We start from the raw sequence: 19,200 nt of genomic DNA on the forward strand, positions 1-19,200 counted from the left end.
AGTAACTGGTGAAGCGTGTTGTGTGAATGCCGCCTCATAGCTCAGTATCACTCCCTGTGTGGAATCCTCATAACCCCTGTGTCCGGTGTGACTCTCTCAGCACGTGCGGTCAGTCCTCGCAAAGTTCCACGGCCACCAAAGTCACGCCCAGACTGGGCTTCCCTGGCAAGCTCGGGGGGGCATGGGCTCCAGTGAACCAAAGGGAAGCGGGACCGAGCTGGGGCGGACAAGGCCCCGCCCCTCCCCTCCACAAAGGCTGCCCTGGGGTCTGCATCCCCCACGAAGCACCCCCCCAGCCCTGCCGTTGCTAGGAGACCCTGGCAAGGTTGCTGCCAAGGGACAGCCATAAATCCCCCAAGGCCAAAGTCTGCCTCCTTCAGGCACAGAAACAGGTCACCCGTGGCAGTGCCCCCACCTGCCATCTTGCATGGGGAGGCGGAGGGGAGGGGCCTCTCCCAGGCAGTGGTCCTGGGGAACCTCCCAGGCCTGGTCTGACCTAAAAGCCTTGCAGATCCTCCCACTAGGCCCAGACAGACAGGCGGTGCTGGTTGGGGGCGCCCAGGGCTGCATCTCAAGATGCCACTTCCGGAGGCAGCCGGCGGGCAGGGAGGCCATTTTTTGTGTGAAAGTGTGCACAGGCAAGCGGGACCAGCGGCGGTTGTCAGCCAGGTGTGTGCAGACCCAGCCTAGAAAGGGGCCCACTTCCCCAGCCCAGAGAGCTGCCTGGACCAGCCCCTGCAGTTTTCTTGGCAAGGTTTTCAGAAGAGGTTTGCCCTCACCTCCTCCTTCCTGAAGTTGTGAGGAAGGGGCTGGCCTAAAGTCCCTCTCCCAGCCTTGTGCCTAAGGCAGGCCTAGAAGTCGCAGTGCAGTTTACATGAAGTCCCTACTTGTTGACAGGAACTATTTTAGAAAGGATGGGGTTGGAGGGCAGTCTCCCAGCCACACCCTGCCCCGCCCCGCTCTCTGCAGCTGCCGCTTTTGCCCAAGACTTCACCAGGACCTCAAAGCAGAACCCAACCAGTTTCAGTCTGCGACTGCCAGTTCCTAGCCTTGACACAGGGCTCTTTTTCACACCCTGGTTAAAGTGCTCCCCCAGGCCTTGATCTATCTTGGCAGAACATTTGCTGCTTAGTGCCCATCCCTACCCTGCCACGGGAAAGAGGGTGCCAAATAGCAGTGGTCTTCTTTGCCACAGGCAGGGAGTATGAAGGGCAGACTGGTGAATTTCCCTGGCTTCGTTGCCCTCCCATCCTCCCAAGTGTCACCAGCCATCAACCTCCTCAAGATGGGAGGGGCAGAAGATGAATGTTGGTCGATGGCTGGACTGGTGGGTACAGCCATCTGTCAAACCCACTTTGGTTTTGTTCTAGACCTTTGTGCATTAAAGGAGTTGATCAACAGTCATGGTTCTCGTTTATTTCTGCCCCAACCCAGTGTTCCTGGCATCCATCAGCCAGCTCCACTCTGGCTTTTACACTGATTTTGGGGATGGATAGCAGGAGAGGCATCAGAACTGGAAAAGGCTGAGTTAATTTGTGGGGAGGCCAGGAAAAGGCAATCAGGCCCCTCCAAGGACAGTGGATGATGGGCGCTGCGCAGGTAGAGAAGGACTGCTAAAGGCTCCTGGGGAAGAGTCAGATTGCCTGGACAAGACCCAAGCTGGGTGGAGGGGAGACAAAATTGAGTTAAGATTCACCATTTATTTAGGTTTATTTAACGGGGGTTGCTCTACCAGAGACTTATAAAGCAATCTGGGGGAGCTGGAATTCAACATTCATTCGTGGCCAGGCTACGTGTTACCTGGATGCAGAGGGAACCAGGTTATTCCTACAACACACCCATTATAGCTCAGGGACAGTAAGGCATTGCTTGCTCCTCCTGGCAGTCTAGTCACACACCGTCCTGTTCAGTGGCAAAGTAGTGGGTCCTCAAATCTGCGAGGCAGAGGTGGTGGAAGCTGCAGCACTGAAGCTCCCAGAGGCAAAGGCTTTAGGATAAAAGAAGAGCGTGGAGGGTCGGCTGTGGAGGAGAGCCTGGAACGAGAGGGCTCGCCTCTCTGAAGCCTCTTTCGGTGGGGCGGGGCAGGCCAGGGCTTGGGCCTGGGACCCCTTTCCTGCCCCCGCGGCTCAGGCTGGTCTCGGCCTGTCAGCCTCCCTCTCTGTTCCACCGGGTGCCTGAAGGGTTAGGGTTAGGGTCCGCGAGAGCCGGGTGAGGGGGGACGGGGGGCAGTCCCTCCTCACCGGTCCTCCCACCTCCCGCCTTTCTCTCTGCAGCAGGGAGAGCGGCTCCCACGGCCTGCCCCCCGCCCACTGCTCGGGCTTCGGAGTTGGTTTCGGGCAGCGTGACCAGATTCTGCTTTGCTCACGGCTCCGCCTGCCCGCTTTGCACCCGGGTCTGGTGCTCTTTCAGAGCTTCCCAGCAGCTGCGTGGCGGCCCTGGGGGGTGGGTGGGGAGGAGGAAGAGCCGCTGCTGGGCCCCAGCGAGCAGAGCCAGCTGCCTGGGTCGCTGCCCTTGCCTTGAGGGGCCCGGCTCCGAGGCACAGGAAGGGGGGTCAGCCATCTGCCCACGTTCACCCCCCCTTGGCAGGTGGTTTCCCATCGGCTGCTGATGTTAATACATTCATTTGTTCAGCATTTTATTAATTGGATTTCTCAGACCACCCTCTGCACCTCGGGGAGGCTTACAAGAATGTTAAAAACATTGACCTAGAGAAAAATACAGATCAAAAACCACCATGCAGGCGGGGGAGGGGGGAGGATGCAATATTTGTGTATTTTTTTCACCAGGTCTCTTGCTTAACCAGCCCTGCCCTGCGAGGTCCCAGCAGCACCATTTGCAACAAGCCAAAGCAGAGGCAGGAGAGGAATGGGCAAGGACAGCAGCACTTTTAATGCTGGTGTGGCTCCCTGCCTCCTTAAGGACGGGTGGATGACATTTTAACTTGATAGTGGGGAAAGGCCCTCTGCATATTGTGCAAACCCAGCCTGTCTGGCTAGAGTTCAGTGTATTGTGCAAATCCAGAAAACCAGCTAATTCTACACCAAGTTAAGTGTGTTGCAGGAAGCCAGCCAAAATCAAAGAAATATGAAAGCAAGGTTTAGAAAGAGACATCCTACTGGAGCAGGTCGATTGGCCCTCATCTGAACCTTCCAGCCAAAGCATTCAAGGAAGCAGAGCTTTTAAAGATGGAGTCTTTTCAAAGAAGCTTCCCCTAACTATATTAAGCCATCCTTAACTTCTGTTTTTATTGTTTGTATTTTTACGTTTGGGTGGTGCTTTTTATGAATGTTTTACCATGGATGTTTTCCCTGGTTTCTATAGACTATGTAAGCCACCAAGTTTCTTTGGACTGTGGTGATAGAAATGTGAAAATAAATAAATACCAGTCAGTTGAAATTACATTTCTGTTTCATGTTCAAAGGGAATAACATGACTTAAGTACCTTATTCTGTATGGTGGCTTGTCTGAAGACAGCAAAAGAGTGCGAAAGAAATCAGGAAATTACTCCAGATAACTGGTATACAATTAGTAATAGGAAGATTTCAGAGTTTTAGAGAGTCAAAACAAAAAATAGGGAAACTCAGAAAAAATTATTTCCTTTGGCAATTATTCTAAAAAAGGGATCCCCAACCATTTGTAATTTTGAATGCATGTTAGGGCTGTTCTTAGAAAATGTCTGCCACTGGGGAGGTTACCAGTTCACAAAATGGAGGCTATGTTGGGCATGGCCAGTCCACCACCTCCTTGTTTCCCAGAAGGCAAGAGACTGCCTCCTTTGGTCCCCCGAAGCTCCCACCACCGGAGCCTTTCTGTGACCGGATGAACTTGCCTCCAAACCAGGGATGGGTTGTTGCAGCCCACCAGGTCTACTTTTTAAGCGGGGGACTCCATGAGGCTCCAAGGTGCTGTCATCAGCCCAGACAATGCAGGAGGCTGGCATTTTGTTTCTCAGGGCCTTCCCTTTGATGTTTTTAAGTAAAAGCCCCCAGTTTTTTAAAATCCATTCAGGGCCAATGGAGGTGTCTATGGCCTGACTGATGCTGGAGCAGAATGGTAGAATGGCCCAAGGGGGAGCCACTCGAGGGCCATTTCCTAAGTTGAGGTGGAGTTTCTTGGTACATTGGGTGGTGCGGCGTTACATGGGACAATAACAGTCCCATGTAACGCCGCACTATCAGACTCTCCACATTTCCTTCTATCATAAGAACTTTTTAACGGCAATTCTCATAACGGAAAGGGAAAGAGATGGGTTTCAAAAGGTTTGTACGAGGACTGATGCCTTGTTCATGAATGGTCTGCAGCCAGATGTGGAAAGTGACATAACTAAATCTGCTATTACATAGGATGGTAAAACCACAAGAATGAGTGCCAAAGAAGGTCTCCAAGCTGTATCTTATAAGAGCAGATGAAACATGCTGCAGGCGAGGACAAGGTGAAGCTGGGGAGAAAGCATCCTCCCATCACCTTGGCGGGGTTGCTGTGGTAACACCCTGAAATGTTGACCCAGCAGGCCATTTTTGGGGAAAAGGCACATTCTGAGTTTGAAGCCAATTTAGTGGCCTGCTAGAACCACTGAAATGGAGCAGAGCTTGTAACACAGCTAAGAAGCTAACACAGAAAAAGATTATCTTTAAAATAGCTTCAATGAGCATGCCAGAGAAATACAGGTTATTGATCTTACACATTCAGCCCTCCCAAGCATAAAGAATCACATGCTTAGACAGATTAGGTTAAGATAAGTAAAAGATTTTCTTACTTTATTGTTGCTTCTGTTACATCCATCTTGGTGGAAAAGATGAAGTTCCTTTGTTCTTCTTTGCTTTCTAAATACTTAGTTTTGCCCTAAACTCTCAGCCCTACAGCTGCCAACAGTTGTGTGGAAGAAAGGGGCAGAATCCTTCATCAAGGCCCAAGCACATGGCCCTGATGAACGGAGAGCAGAGCAGCATGCTTGCTTCTCCCTGGGTGGAAGAAGGGGAAAGAGAGAAAGAGGAAGTGGGAGTGGCAACAAACAGCTTCCTCGGAGTTGCATTGTGGGACAACTTAATTTACATGCTAATTCACATGCTAATGAGGCATGCTGGATTTGCCAGGACTTCCAACAGAGTTGAGGATAATTTGGAGGGAAAATGAAGATCAAACTGCCAAGGCCATAATTCAAGTTGCAGGGCATCCTCCGCTCTGGCCCCCATCTCCCCATGCCAGCAGTGGGATAGATGTGGGAAAAGAATGTCAGCGTGATCTTGGGGCCCCGTCAGCTCGATGCAAGGAGTGGCTGCCACGTGGAAGGGTTTTGCCTCTAAAAAAAGGCAAGTAAGAAGGAATATGAAGATGTTATACATTTTGGATGATCTGGAAGGGTATTGGGGAAGTGGAGACATGACCTTGTTCATAATGCCTCAACTTGGGGTTATCCAAGGTAAAGAAGAGGTCACATAATGAAACTCCTTGCCACAAGTAGGACATTATCTGAGCTGGCAGAAGGTAGATCAGAACCTATGGTTACATCTCTGGGTGATCTGCAGTTGACTAGCAAGGAATTCTGGCTCCTATTCTTAATCAGTGGCAGCAATGGAGCAACTCCTCAGGCCCTAAAGCCAACTAAACTGGAATTGAAGAATGTTTGGTGCACCCAGACATGGATTTCCTTTGGGAAGGAAGGATATCCAGCCTTTTCTCTTCTACTCAGGACAATTCTTGGCTGGCATCTGGCAGGTCAAAGCCCTTGAGGCTCTCCTGGAAAAGCTGGTTGCTCTTCTCAGAAGTCCCACAACTGTGCCCTTCTGGGGTGCCTGGGTAGATCAATTTCTGCTGGCACCATCACCAGCTTGGAAGTCTGGAAGAGACCAGCCCTCTGCTGGCATGATGTCTGCCTGTTTGGGGCCTTCTAGATACCCTGGGACTATTCAGGCAGCTGGGGCCACAGAGTCATTCAGCTCATCAGGAGGACATTCGACTCCAGTTGGCCTCGGTGAATAGCCGCTTCCGCCTCACAAATGCTTGGATGAAATTGCTACATTTCTGGCAAGAGGGAAACCCTAATCAGAAATCAATCATCAATCAAACCAAATCTCGACTCAGAAGACTCTGGTAACTATTGTTCTATGTCTGACCTTCCATTCCGAAGCAAAGTTCTGGATCTGGCAGGGGCCCCTCGAAATCTGGCTTTTCTTGGAAGAATATAATGATTTTAATTAACTCTGATCCAAATTTGACTCTGATCTGGGGGCAGAAACAGGCTTGGTCATCCTAGTGGATGACTCACCTGGGATAGTCGAGGATACAGCCCTCTTATTTCTACTGGACCTCTCTGTGATTTTGATGCCACCAACGATGGTCTCCTCCAGCAGAGCCTGGCTCGGTTCGGTTGGAGAGCCTGCTGCTACAGTGACACCAGTGGTTTCAGAAAGTGGCTCAGAGGGACTTGAGCCTTTGGACTGTGGGTAGCTTTGTTCGTGTCCACCCCTTGAAAGTCTGGGCTGCGGTCACCAGTAGGTTGCTGGTCTGCTCTCCCCCACCCAACATTCAGAAGGAGGGTCTGGAACTCATGAACTGGGCACCACATAGGGGAGAGGGAGGGTAATCCAGATAATCCAGTCAAGATGGAACTATTATGGGCTGGGAGATCTAATCTGTTTGCTGTGCTGCCAGCAAGATAACTATTATTGGAAGCATACGCAACAGGGTGCTCAACCAACGCTCTCCATCCTCTGTCTCGCCTACCTCATAAGGTCTCCTTGCAAGTCAGGTTCCTTATTTCTCTATTTCTTTGTTTCTAGCTGCCCTTCTACTCTGGCAAGTACCAAACATCTCTCCATTCTTCCTGGACTTTATTTATAAGGGGTAATAGCATTTGCTGTTGTTAAAAGTTGCTTTTGTATTGGAGCTGCTTCTAGTATTCTGAATGGTTTATTCTTTTACTTGAGAAGTGGCTAAGAAGTGGATTGCAGAAGTAGGCCAGGCTGAGCGCAGGAGAGAGGATGAGGTACGCGGGGCACAGCCCCTGGTGTCCACCTTGCTGCCTCACCTCCTTTCCCCTTCAGGGCCTCCAACAACTACTTTCAGAGATATGTGAGCCAACTGGTATGTTTCTTCTTTAAAAAAAATTCATTCCAGACCAGGGAAATTCCACACCACGGGATGAGGTCACAGAACTTCACCCTGAAGTGCCAAGGGATGTCACAAAGCTTCATCTGGGGGTAATGATGTCATATTGCAGAAGGCAGCCTAGTTCCACAGCGCACGTTGGAGCCAAACGGTGCTACGGTGCCTTGTGAGTAAGTCCAGGCAGGGTTGCTCTGGGGAGCCAGGGTGATGACCTTAGAGAAGGCATCCAGAGGCTGTTGGGGAAACACCACATGTTCTGTACAGCGAGGCTGCAGAGTGTCACAGAGAGACTCAGACTAACCCCACCCCACCCCCACCAGTCCCTGGGGTATAAGAGGGAGGGATGGGAAACACGGGCAGATCCTCTCAATAGAGTATCGTTCTAATAGAATTGTCCTGTGGAGTCAGTTTCCTGATCTGGTCTACCCTGAAGGGCTGATGGGTGGCGTCCCCTTCTCATAGGAGGCTGTCCTTCCCCCGCAGTGAGGGCCTGCTGTTGGAGACAGAGGGCAGGCAAGGGGTCACGTCACCTCAGCTGCCCCTTAAGGGCTGCAGAAGATAACAGAGAGGGGAGGCTGAAGGTTGGTTTGCAGACGAGACATGGCTCGCCTGGGATTCTTTCCCCCACAGTGAGCGTCCTGCCTGGGCTTCTCCGAGAGCGGTAGAAAGAATGATGCAGCTGATGTGGAGCAGGACGACTGTGGACTGGTGGAGGCAGCTGTGGAGCCAGTCACTGTCCAAGTCCAAGCTCAGGTATTTCTGGCTCAGTAATCCAAGACACGATTGCCAGATGCATTTAGCATGTTCATTAGTCAGAAGGGTGCTAACTAATGCCCGATTCTTTGCCCCATTGACTAACACGGCTCTCCTCCTACAAGGTCCCTCCCGCTGCAGCTCTGTTTGGTACAGGTAGCAGAAGAGGGGGGAAGACACATCCCAGCAAAGCAGCCTTGTTCTGGGTGAGGCTGCTGCACCGATGTCAGCAAACCTATCGGAGCCTCTGTGTCCTGGAGCAGCTTCGATGGGCTAGCCTTTGGGTTCACACGGGCAGCTGGGGAGGAGTGTGCCCTTGCCACTTGGAGGGACGCCCAAGGCCCTGCCAGTCAGGGAATAAAAGAGCTGGCCAGGAGGGAACTGCACCTGAAGGCTGGCCAGGCTGGGCGAGACGGACCATGGGAAGGCAGTGCCCAGAACAGTAGTGATGTTCATGTGTGAGGGAGACACAGCTGGGTCTAGAGAAGCAGTCACAACTCAGCAACTTCTGCCCTGAAATATATTATAAGGCTACAAACTGCAAAACACACAAGGGCCCTGGTTCACACAACACCTGTGATTGGCTTATTTGTGGCAGAGCCCATTCCTGCCCTCCAAGACTGATAGCACCTCCTTTCGCAGGCTGCTGTCTCCTTCCTATTTTGTGACTGACCAGAAAGTAAAATATTCCAGACGAACCAAGAAGGTAAGGAGGACTGGCCAGAAAGATTACCACATCTCCTCTAGAACTGACTCTGTCCACCTTGGTCCCTGGAGGCCAGGATGGAGGAATTGAGGAGGTACCTTCTGTGCCCTCTAGCCTAGGGGCACCATGGAGATGCCACCTGAAAAGAGGTTGGAAGCAAGCAGCTGCAAGCTCTGTCTTGGGAGAAGGGGGTGAAGTGTTTCTGGCCCCTGGTAGCAGTGCAGGATGTGAGAACTTCAGGACTCTGCTTGGTCAGGAACCTGCCAGCATCTCCACTTTCCCAGCATGGACAGTGCTGGCAGATGACACCAAATCAAGGGGAGGATTCAGGCAACAACCACCAGCTCCCAGTTGGTCCATGAAGGAACAGGCCAAATGCTCTGGCAGGAGGGCCCTTGCCACGTGCTCCCCACTAGCCAGAGAGAAGTGTCTGTGTATGTTTGTGTGTGTGTGGGAGACAAAAAGGGAGTGGGGACTGCCTTCTGCAGGCCAGGCTGAACAAAAGCTTGCTTGCTTGCTTGCTTGCTTGCTTGCTTGCTTGCTTGCTTGCTTGCTTGCTTGCTTGCTTGCTTGCTTGCTTCCTTCCTTCCTTCCTTCCTTCCTTCCTTCCTTCCTTTCTTTCAAATTTCTGTTACCGCCCATCTCCCTCTTTTCCTCCAGGAATCAACATCGTTTGTGGAAAACATATTCAACGGACACCTGGCTCCTGCAAACCTCCTTCCTTTCCCCTCAGGTAGGTGGGCCAGGGCTCAGAGGATGAGCTTAAAGGGGTGCTGAGCACCCAGCCCTGCCAGAAGGAGCAGCTGACCAGCCTCTGGGTGCCCGAGGCTGGCAGTGAACCTCCTGTCCTGGCAGCTTCTCTGTTGCCCTCAGCTCTCTCGCCGCAGGAGGTCCAGTCCTTGCAGGCCATGGTGGATCCCTGTGTCCGTTTCTTTGAGGTAAGCCCCAGCAAAGGTTTCCCTCCTACCGGACCCACCCGAGAAAGAGTCTGGCAGGAGGGCTGTGCTCGCTCTGTTTGTGCTTGAATGCTGGGCAGGAAGTCAACGACGCAGCTGCAAACGAAGAACTGGGTAGCATTGAGCAGGACACCATAGAGGGGCTCAAGTCGATGGGCTGCTTTGGGCTGCAGGTGCCTGAGGAGCTGGGGGGCATCGGGCTGACCAACACCCAGGTGAGACTCTTGGAGACTACTGGGCCCTTGTCCCCAGCCATATGGCCAGAGCTACTGTTGAGGGTTGGGGCATCTCCACCAATACCAGATATGGAAGTGGCAAAGGGGCAGTCCAGAGGCAGTGGCAGGATGCCTCCTCTTTGTCTGCTCCTGTGTCCTTGGCCAATATCCTAGGGAGGAGCAGTCAGTCCACCTTCTTGGGGTGGGAAGACCAGTCAGTGCCATCCTGCCTTGTTCCTACTTTGGGAGACCAGAAGGACCATCTGGGGTGGGGGGTGGGGGCTGGCTGATAGGCTGCTTGTAGCCTCCCTGATGGTGTGTGTCCTCCTCTGTTGCAGTATGCTCGCATGGTGGAAGTGGTTGGGATGCACGATCTAGGCGTAGGCATCACCCTTGGCGCCCACCAGTCTATTGGCTTCAAGGGCATCCTTCTCTTCGGAACCAAGAGCCAAAAGGAGAAATACCTCCCCAAGCTGGCATCTGGTAGGCTCAGTGAGTGATCCCCCAACACCCCCCCAGTGGCCCAAATACTGGGGGAGGGGATACTTGGGGACAGGATGGGGAAGTGTCTCTTTAGCGAAGGCAACACAGTTCAGACCCAGGCGGTGGGAAAGCTGTACCTGGCATATGTGTGAATATCCGTTAGGTCTGGACTCTTGCCACCCCCACCCCCCCAAAAAAAAAATTCATGGAGGCAAGAACTAGCCTACTGGCATCATTTCTGAAGGTCAGGAGGGTTGTGAGGGGTCCTTGGAGGAAGTGGTGGGGGCACTAGGCAAGGCGCCCCCATCCCCCAGCAAGACCAGGGATTCCTTCTCTTGTTCAAGGTGAAGTATATGCGGCCTTCTGCCTGACCGAACCGTCGAGTGGCTCAGACGCGGCCTCCATCAAGACGGCGGCAGAGCTCAGTCCCTGCGGGCGCTTCTACACCCTCAATGGGAGCAAGATCTGGATCAGGTGAGGGAGATAGAGACGGAGAGCAGAAGAGGCCAGCAGGAGGGCTACCAAGCTGAGTTGGTTGCTGGGCTCCATCCAGCAGCCAGCCTCATCTGCCTCGTCTCCCTTCCAGCAACGGTGGCACAGCTGAGATTTTCACCGTGTTTGCCAAGACTCGCATCAAGAACGTCACCACAGGCGAGGAAAATGACAAGATCTCGGCCTTCATAGTGGAGCGAGCCTTTGGGGGTGTCAGCAGGTGACTTGAGGGGGGCCTGGGGGAGAGAAGGAATCTGCAAAGCCCTGAGCGAACTCCCTGGGCAAGCAGGCTTCCTTCCTCCCCATCTCCGTTCCAATGCTCATCATTGGGCAGCCATGCCGTCCCCTCCGATGTTGGAGAAGGCTGCCACCTTTGCCAGTCAGGTGCCCGTGAGAGGGAGAGGGGGAGGGTACCCCAGCTAAGCTGGTCCTGGACTGGCTCTGGCAGCAGCGGTGGAGGTTGCAGCTGCGGTCTCACGAGCTCTGTCCCTGTGCCCTGCAGTGGCCCTCCGGAGCAGAAGATGGGGATCAAGTGCTCCAACACAGCAGAGGTCTACTTTGAGGACGTGAAGGTGCCAGTGGAGAACCTGCTGGGGGGGCTCGGCAAAGGCTTCCATGTGGCCATGCACATCCTGAACAACGGCCGCTTTGGCATGGCTTCGGCGCTGGCCGGCACCATGCGTGGAGTCCTCCTCAAGGCGGTACGCTGGCAGGGAGGCCAGTATGCCCATGGGATGTGGTGCCTCGCCTAGGCAAAGGGGGCCCCCTCCCACCCTCCCTCCAGGGATTCCTCACTCTGGGCATCCGCAGGTGGACCACGCAGCAAACAGGCAGCAGTTTGGGAGAGCCATCAGCCAATTTGGCGCCATTCAGGAGAAACTGGCACACATGGCGATGTTGCTGTACGTGACTGAGGTGAGGCAGCCTGTCAGCTCCACTCTGCCTCCTGCACTGCTGTGACCCCTGGCTCCCCACTTGCTCCTGCGCTCCCCCTGGTCCTTCGTCAGCATCAGGTCCCCTGTAAGATGGGCTTCAAGCGGCTGCTGCAGCCCCCCCACCTCTTGAGAGGGGCACAGCTTCAGAGGGCAGGGCCATGGTATGAAGCTGGCGAGCAGTGCCCCTACCCCTTGCAGGCTATGGCCTACGTGCTGAGCGCCAACATGGACATGAAGGTGCCCGACTACAAGCTGGAGGCCGCCATCAGCAAGATCTTTGCTTCTGTAAGTGGCTCTGTGGGGGGCAGGAAGGCCAGCTGGAGCCTGGGTTTCCAGGAGGGTGAGCAGCCATGGAGATTCACCTTTGGTCCTCAATGGGTGGAGGGGTGTGGGGCTAGGCAAGTTGGCCATTGGCACCCTGCTGCCCAAGGACTAGCCCCCTCCAGGCTAAGGGGCACCCTGGCTGGCTCATGGTGGCGTGGCTCTAAGCAGGTCCCTTCGCTGGTCTGCTGGCCATCAGCTCCAGCCCCCCAGGGCCTCCTTGGACCCTGAGCTGGGGGCACTGCTTGGCCACAGGTGGGGTTGGCCTGCATGGCTGGGCAGTTAGCCTCACCGTTTGTGTCCCCAGGAGGCAGCCTGGACTGTGACGGATGAGGGCATCCAGATACTGGGTGGGATGGGGTACATGAAGGTAAGTCCCTGGGCTGGATGGGGTCTCCCAGGTCAGGAAGAGGGCTGGCTCCTCCCAGGCTGGCTCTGGCCCAGCAGGACCACGTGCAGGCTGGCTGGTTTCCCTGGGCAGGAGACAGGAGTGGAGAAGGTCCTGCGCGACTTGAGGATCTTCCGCATTTTTGAGGGCACCAACGACATCCTCCGGTTGTTCGTGGCACTGTCAGGCATTGAGGCAAGTCAAGCCACCTTCGGAGGCCAGGCGGAGAGGTGGCTGCTCCCAGGGGACCTCAGCTGCTCCCCACTTAGCTGAGTGGCCATCCTGCCCCCTCTGGCATCACAGCAGAGCTCCTCCCGGGGCAGCCGGTCCGGGGCAATTGGGGCCTGAAGCGCTGGGATTCCCACCCACCCCCCGCTTGGGAGAAGCCACTTCTGGGTGGCTCCTGGCAGGCGGGCTGTAACAGGAGGGGGCCCTCAGGAGTCAACCCGGCTCTCTTTGGAAGCTGCTGTTTGCTGTCACCGCTGCCTGAGCAGCAAACCCCTTTCCGCTCCTTTGCCGCTTCAGCCTGCGCAGCTGCCTGCCTGGGCACTCCTGTCTCAGGTGAGGTGTCGAGCAGCGGCTGGCCCCTGGAGCCCTGGCAGAGCGGCTCTCGTGCCCGGGGGCCCAGGCCAAAGCACATTCTTGCCCCCCCCACTGGGCCACAGCTCCCGCCCCCTGGAGCAGAGCCCCCTCCCATGCCCGGTGCTCTGAAAGTGCAGAGGGGCAATTCCAGCCCCCTTGGGAGGCTGCCCTGGGACAGAAACTCCTCTCTGCCCTCAGTATGCCAGTGGGACCCTGAGGAGCCTGCAGAAGGACCTTTCTGACCCCCTGGGGAACATTGGGACCATCCGCAAGGAGATGGTGATGCGAATGAAACGGTGAGGCGCGCTCCCTGGGGGAAGGAAATCCAGAGCTGCGGAGGCCCTTTGGGGACACCCCCCATGAGCTGCTGGCCCCTGGCCCAGGACCCCCCTCTTTTCTAACGCACAGGACTTCTGATGTCCTGCTGCTGCTCTGTCCCCTGATGTCTTTTTCCCCCGCAGCAAAGTCGGGATCCCCAGTGGCCAGACGCTGCAGGGCCTTGTGCACCCGGAGCTGGACGACTGTGCTGCTCTGGTGAGACCCCACCAAGGGCGAGCAGGGCAGGGAGACTCCTCTGAGGGCCCCTGCAGGTTGGCAGCCGAGCAGCCTTTTGAAGAAGCTTTGCTTTCTGAATTGCCCCTAGATGTGTACAGAGGAACCCCAGCGCCCCTCCTGGAGCTTTTCTTCAAGCCTTTTCTCCCCAAACTCTCTTTCTGAGAACCAGAGTTAAAAGGGAAGTTGCACCAAGGGTCTCCCAGAAGCAGCCCCTCCTCCTTCAGGCACTGCTCCTGGCCGTTCCGCAGGGGAGCAGTCACATTGCGAAGTTGGCTTCCCTCCCCTCTCCTCCTCTGAAAGCAGGCGATGCCCAAGCCCTGTCCCCACAGCTACCCCTGCCTCAGGCCCCAGCCACTCATGTGCAAGAAGCGAGGGAGGCTGCAGCCCTTGCCAGGGGGGTCCCTCGGGGCCACCTTCGGCCAGCTCCAGGGAGATGAGCCAGGTCAGCCTCTCTCTCTCTGCTCCTTCTCCGCAAGGTCACCCAGGCTGTCGAGATGTTTGGAGAAGCCATCGAAAGTCTGCTCCTGAAGTACGGCGCAGCAGTGACCGGTACAGGCCTGGTGGGAGAGGTGGGCTGCTGGGGACCCTGGCACTCATCGTAAGGACATCTGGTCTTCTGGATCATTCCCCAGCCGGTTTCCTGGTGGCAAGGCAAAGCCCGCTCGAAGGGAGCGCAGCCTGCCGGTGGCCGAAGCTGGGAAGGCAACTGCTGGCCTGGGGGAAGCACCGGCGTGGGGAAGCCAGCCTGCCCCCCTCTCCCAGCACCAGGAAGCCCCAGCACTGAAGTGGAGGCACCCCTCTGAGGGGCAATCTGTTCCAAGGCAGAAGTTCTCCTGGGCTGCAGCTACCTTCCTCAGGGGCATGGAGGGGCTAGTCCGGTGTAGGATTTGAGGGGTTGGGGAGTGGGGAAGGGAACAGAATTAACCATTGTAGTGTGTTAAAAACTCATTGTATTTGTTAGACACTTGGTGAGCTTCTGAGATTGCCCAAACCCTTTTGTTCAGGTTAAGGTGCTGGTAATCTGTCTGGCATCTCACTGCCTGTACCTCACCAACCTGTCTTCCCTGACTGCCCCCCCACCCCAGCTTCACCCCACTTTAATCCTACACTGGCTGAGCTGCCCCATTGCATCTGATGAAGTGAACTGCAGCTCACAAAGCTTCCGCCTTGGAATAAAGTGGGCTGGACAGAAAAGGTGCTCCCAGGCTCCTCCTGATTTTTTGCCACCGTAGACTAACATGGCTGTCCTGCTCCAGCAGCCCCAGCACAGGAGGGAGGGAGATCACGTGATACGGTGGGGATGTGGGCAGGGGCCTTCCTCCTGGTTCCCAGAGCTGCCCGGGTTTAGTTCAGCGGGGCCTTCCCACTGCAGTCCTGGCCAGCTCCTTCCCGATCTGCTCTTTGCATCTCCTTTTTGCCCCTGTCCTGATTCGTGCACCACACTAAGCCAAAGGCAACAACTCCTGATGGCTTATCAGGTTGCATTAGTGCAGCCATCATGCCCTACAAACCGCAACTTCTGCTTAATGTGTCAGAGCCTGGCCAACTTGGTTTAGTCAATAGCGTGGTGAGGCACACCATGGCTTAGCACAATGTGTAATTCCAGTTGAGTCCTCCTGTAACCCAACTGCTGACCCCATCTGTGGCTTAACGGACCACCTGCCCCCGAGGAGGAAGCCGGGTTGGTGTGGGTGTCTCCATGCCCACGTGAATGTCTGAGAAGCAGCTGCCCTCATGGCCTGTCTGCAGGACCCTCCGCCTGATGACGGCTACTCTGGGGTACTGTCTCCTGCTGCGGTCATGCAGCCACCCTTGCCCCCAGAGCCTTTTGACTGAGCCCAGCCTCAGAATGGCAGGGGGACCCTTGGTGTGCCCACAAGGGTGCAGCTCAGCATGCAACCGGCATCCACCTGCCGTGGTTTCCCAGAAGTGAGCCCAATTCTTCCAGGTGGCTGAATTCACTGCCCTGGCCAAGCCAGATAGTGGTTACCAATGTGGAAATGGGGGTGGGGGAAGGCACGATGGTTGAGTAGCCCAGAACGGGCTGTTCTGCAGGACCTTGGCAGCCCAGAGCAAAAGTGGGTGCTGCTGCTGCTGCTGCTGAGGAAGCAGAGCCAGAAACGTGTGGGGTGCCGTGGGAGAGCCGCTGATGCGCCTGACTCGCCCTTCCCGGATTCTCCCCAGACAAGCAGTTCCACCTGAGGCGTGTGGCAGATGCAGCCATCGACACCTACGCCATGGCCGTGGCTTTGTCCAGGTAGGAGGGAGGAGGTGGGATGGGACAGGACACAGGATGCCCATTCAACCTTTCTAGTGGATGCCTTCCACGCTCGCATGAGCCCCATCTTGCTCTTCCAGGGCCAGCCGCGCACTCTCCCTGGGACAGCCCACTGCTCAACACGAGAAGCTCCTGTGCCAGACGTGGTGCCAGCAGGTAGGACGGAGAGGGGCCACTCCCACGCTCCACTCGTTCTCGGCCAGAGCCGCTTTCCCGGCTGGCTCCTTCCCCATCTTGCCCCAGACTGTTTGGGCCCTTCTCCAAGCCTGCTGGGCTCTGATCTTCCACCTTCCTCCGCCTCCCACTCAGAGCCGCTGTTGTCCATCTCCACCCAAGCCACGGAGCACAGGCACGATGCAGCACAACAGCCCCTGCTCCCCCGCCAGTGGCAGTTGTGGGGGATTGGGCCTCCAGCAAAGCCCCTGGCAGTGGCCGTAGCCTCCTCCGGCCTCTCCTGTGGGCCTTCCTGGAGCCCAGTTCAGTGCCAAAGCCACAACTGTGACTCTTGCCATGGGCTGGGCTTGAAGGAGCACCCCTGCCCCTGTCGGATGGATCACAACTTCTTTGACTGGCCCGAGGACGCACTAAGCCAGCGGATACCCAGACACCCTCCCTCTCCTGACCCCTTCGCAGGGACAGAAGCGCAGACTGGTGGCTGGGAGGGGCCACGCCCTTTTGGGGAGCAAGGCTGGGACCAAGAGGTCCTCTTTGGATGGGTGGCCGCCGGCAGTCTGGGAGGCTTGCAGGAGGGTGTCCACATCCAGGTCAGGACTCAGAACTGGGAAGACTAGGAGAAGAAGAGCTTCTGGGCCCGAGGGCGCCTCGCCCACACCTGGCTGTCGCCCTTGCCCCTGCCTCTTGGCGCAGTTCCCCATGGCCCAAGGAACACGGGTGGCTCCCCAGGGCAGGCGCTGTGCAACCCCTCCAGCTCAACGGCTTCCAGCCAGCCACTGAGGGAGGACCTGAACAGCTGCAAGGCAGATGAGCACCAGCTGCCACAGCCCCACCATATTACTGAGGCGTGTCTCTTCCCGGGTAGACTTACTCCCCAAGACTCAAGGAGCGTTGCACCACAGAGAAGCAGTTGTGGAGCAGCTCCTGGCATTGCCAGAGATCCCCAGTTGTCTCCTCCTTCCTGTTACTGAAGGGGTCATGTTCATAAACATCTGGTTGCTGGCAAGGAGGCCCCATAAAAACACTGCAGAGCGTCTTCTCTTGGTGGAGGCTTCCTCCCCTGCTTGGGGTGACTGACCCAGGTTGGCCTCTCCATGCAGGCATTCCAGCGAGTGCGCGCATCTCTGCGGGAAGCCAAATCTGCCAGTTGGGAAGAGGTCTTCACCAGCATGAAGCTGATCTCAGACACCTTGGTGCGGGACAAGAGCACCGTGGCCACCCATCCACTGGGCTTTTAAAACGGGAATTGTGTTTTGCCTGGAGCCAGATAAATGGCTATACTAGCTTTCTACTAAAGTCGCCTTCACATGATTTGCTGGAGTTTTTTGTAGTTGTGTACTCTTCAAATCTGGAGAACTGACCGACTGGCATTCAAGATGCATGAAGCCAGTTCCCTCACTTTCCTGCAAGGACCAATCTGGCCACCAAAGAAGTCCCAGCCCCGCCTTGATTGGCAAAGCAGCGCAGGCTGCAGGGAAGGCCCAGAGCTTTGGCCAGATGTTTTTTTGATTATGTGCCTCAAGTTGAGATAGACCTCCTCCAGAGCATCTATCTCCAGCTTGGTCCTTCCAACAGCGCCCCCACTGCCACCGTAACTGAGTCCCTCCACCTTGCTTCTGGCCATCCGCTTCTGCTCTTTCCTTCCACCGTCCTGAGCATTAGATCCTCCTCCAGAGAGCTGGGTCTTTGCATAATGTTTCCAAAACAGAATAATTTCAGCCTGGGCATTTGTGCCTCAAGGGTGAATTCTGGGTAGACTTGTTCGATGATCCATCGGTTTGTTTTCTTGGCTGTCCATGGTCTTCTCAGGAGTCTTCTCCAATACCCAGAAGCATCCGTGCTCTTCCTATCCTGCGTCTTTGAAGTTCAACTTCTGGTCCCATAGAGTGTCACAGGGATCTGACCACGCATGGCTGTCCACCCTTGCAAAGCCACGAAGCAGACTCCAGGATCTATTGGCATTTGCCAAGCCACACAATGGGCTCCAGGTCTCTCCTACCCACCCACCCATGCAATGTCTGCCCTGCCTGCCCTGCCTGCCCTGCCTGCCTGTGGCCTCCCTCTTGTTCTAATAGCTGTTTGGGATTGAGACTCTGAGCACAGTCTACTAAGGATCTCATTCTGTTCTGAGATAGGGAAAAAGTATTTTGTTAGGGAATAAAACAACCAAGAGCTATATTGGGATAAGTACTTTTTAATGTTTATACCGTACCCATTTTCTCAGTGTAGGGGTAAGTGGTGATTTCTCCTTTGCCAGAGATCTGCAGACAGACGGTCACTTGCACTGAGATGACCTCCATGGCCCCTTCCAACACTCCAGTTCCACACTGGACAGGGCAGAGCCCTGAGCTCCTCCCCAGGGAGTCCCTCCAAGCTGCTGCCTCCTTCAGGCCTTGGAGACTTGGATCCCTTTAAAGCAGCTTAGCCCTTCTCCTTGCCTACTCTGAGTAGCAGTTCCCCCCTTTCACTAGCAGCCTAACAATGGCTGGCTGGGCTTCATTGCCATCCAACAATGGATGGCAGGAACCAACAGGGAGCGCTGGAATTGGGGTAGAAGAGGCTGGTTCCTCCAGTCTAGCAGCCTCCAGCAACTCCCCAAAGCAGGGAGAAGCTGCCAGGCTGGGAGAGGCCCAGTAAGGCTTTGGAGGCCATTAGCTGCCTGCAGGCTGAATTTGCTCCAGCCAGCTCAGTTGGGTACAGTGCAGTTGGGTATATCAGATGGACGTTTGATCTCAAGCCTGGGCAGAGCCAGAATCTCAGAGGGAGGCTTTGCAAAGTGAGAAGCTACATGCAACCCACAGACTGTGTTTGCAGCCACTCTTTAGGTGGGTGTAACAGGTAGTTCTGCCCTCAGTCACCGCATTAAAGGAGAGTTGAGGAGAGGATGAAGGAACCCTAGACAAAAGGGTTCTTAATATGGCCTCACCCAGGAGATGGACTTGTCTCTGGAACAGAGAAGAGAATTCAGCAGATTTCCACTTGACCCTCTCTCATTGCGTGCAGTCAGGATGCAAGGAGGTCCACTGCAGTGACTGATGCAGGTCCTCGGGAGTGACTCTTCTCCCATTGGGAGCCTTCAGGAAAGTAGGATCCTCGAAAGGGTACCCTCATCCTGTAGCAGAGGATCCTGATTCTTGGAACATCCTAAACATAAGGGTCTGTAAGGACCTTTTAAAAAGGCAGCAAGTACCAGCAAAGATCTGGCAGGAACAAACCCGGTCAGTCTTCCATCATTTCTGCCTGTCCGGGTTCCTT

At 55.3% G+C, this 19,200-nt stretch overlaps 1 protein-coding gene across 1 annotated transcript; it reads left to right on the plus strand.

Annotated features, from left to right (window-relative positions):
* Nucleotides 1-6,333: 6,333 nt before the first annotated feature.
* On the plus strand, nucleotides 6,334-17,256 carry LOC134499785 (very long-chain specific acyl-CoA dehydrogenase, mitochondrial-like). Its single transcript, XM_063306618.1, has 19 exons — nucleotides 6,334-6,439; nucleotides 7,742-7,860; nucleotides 8,459-8,566; nucleotides 9,227-9,299; nucleotides 9,505-9,737; nucleotides 10,076-10,220; nucleotides 10,565-10,694; nucleotides 10,807-10,932; nucleotides 11,215-11,413; nucleotides 11,523-11,627; nucleotides 11,846-11,932; nucleotides 12,276-12,338; nucleotides 12,450-12,551; nucleotides 13,137-13,234; nucleotides 13,400-13,472; nucleotides 13,970-14,042; nucleotides 15,678-15,750; nucleotides 15,852-15,927; nucleotides 17,046-17,256. The coding sequence occupies exons 1-19, from the start codon at nucleotides 6,334-6,336 to the stop codon at nucleotides 17,181-17,183; spliced, it is 2,127 nt and encodes a 708-aa protein (XP_063162688.1). The 3' UTR covers nucleotides 17,184-17,256.
* The last annotated feature ends 1,944 nt before the right edge of the window (nucleotides 17,257-19,200 follow it).

Source organism: Candoia aspera, chromosome 6 (assembly GCF_035149785.1).
Source record: "Candoia aspera isolate rCanAsp1 chromosome 6, rCanAsp1.hap2, whole genome shotgun sequence".
Lineage (NCBI taxonomy): Eukaryota > Metazoa > Chordata > Lepidosauria > Squamata > Boidae > Candoia > Candoia aspera.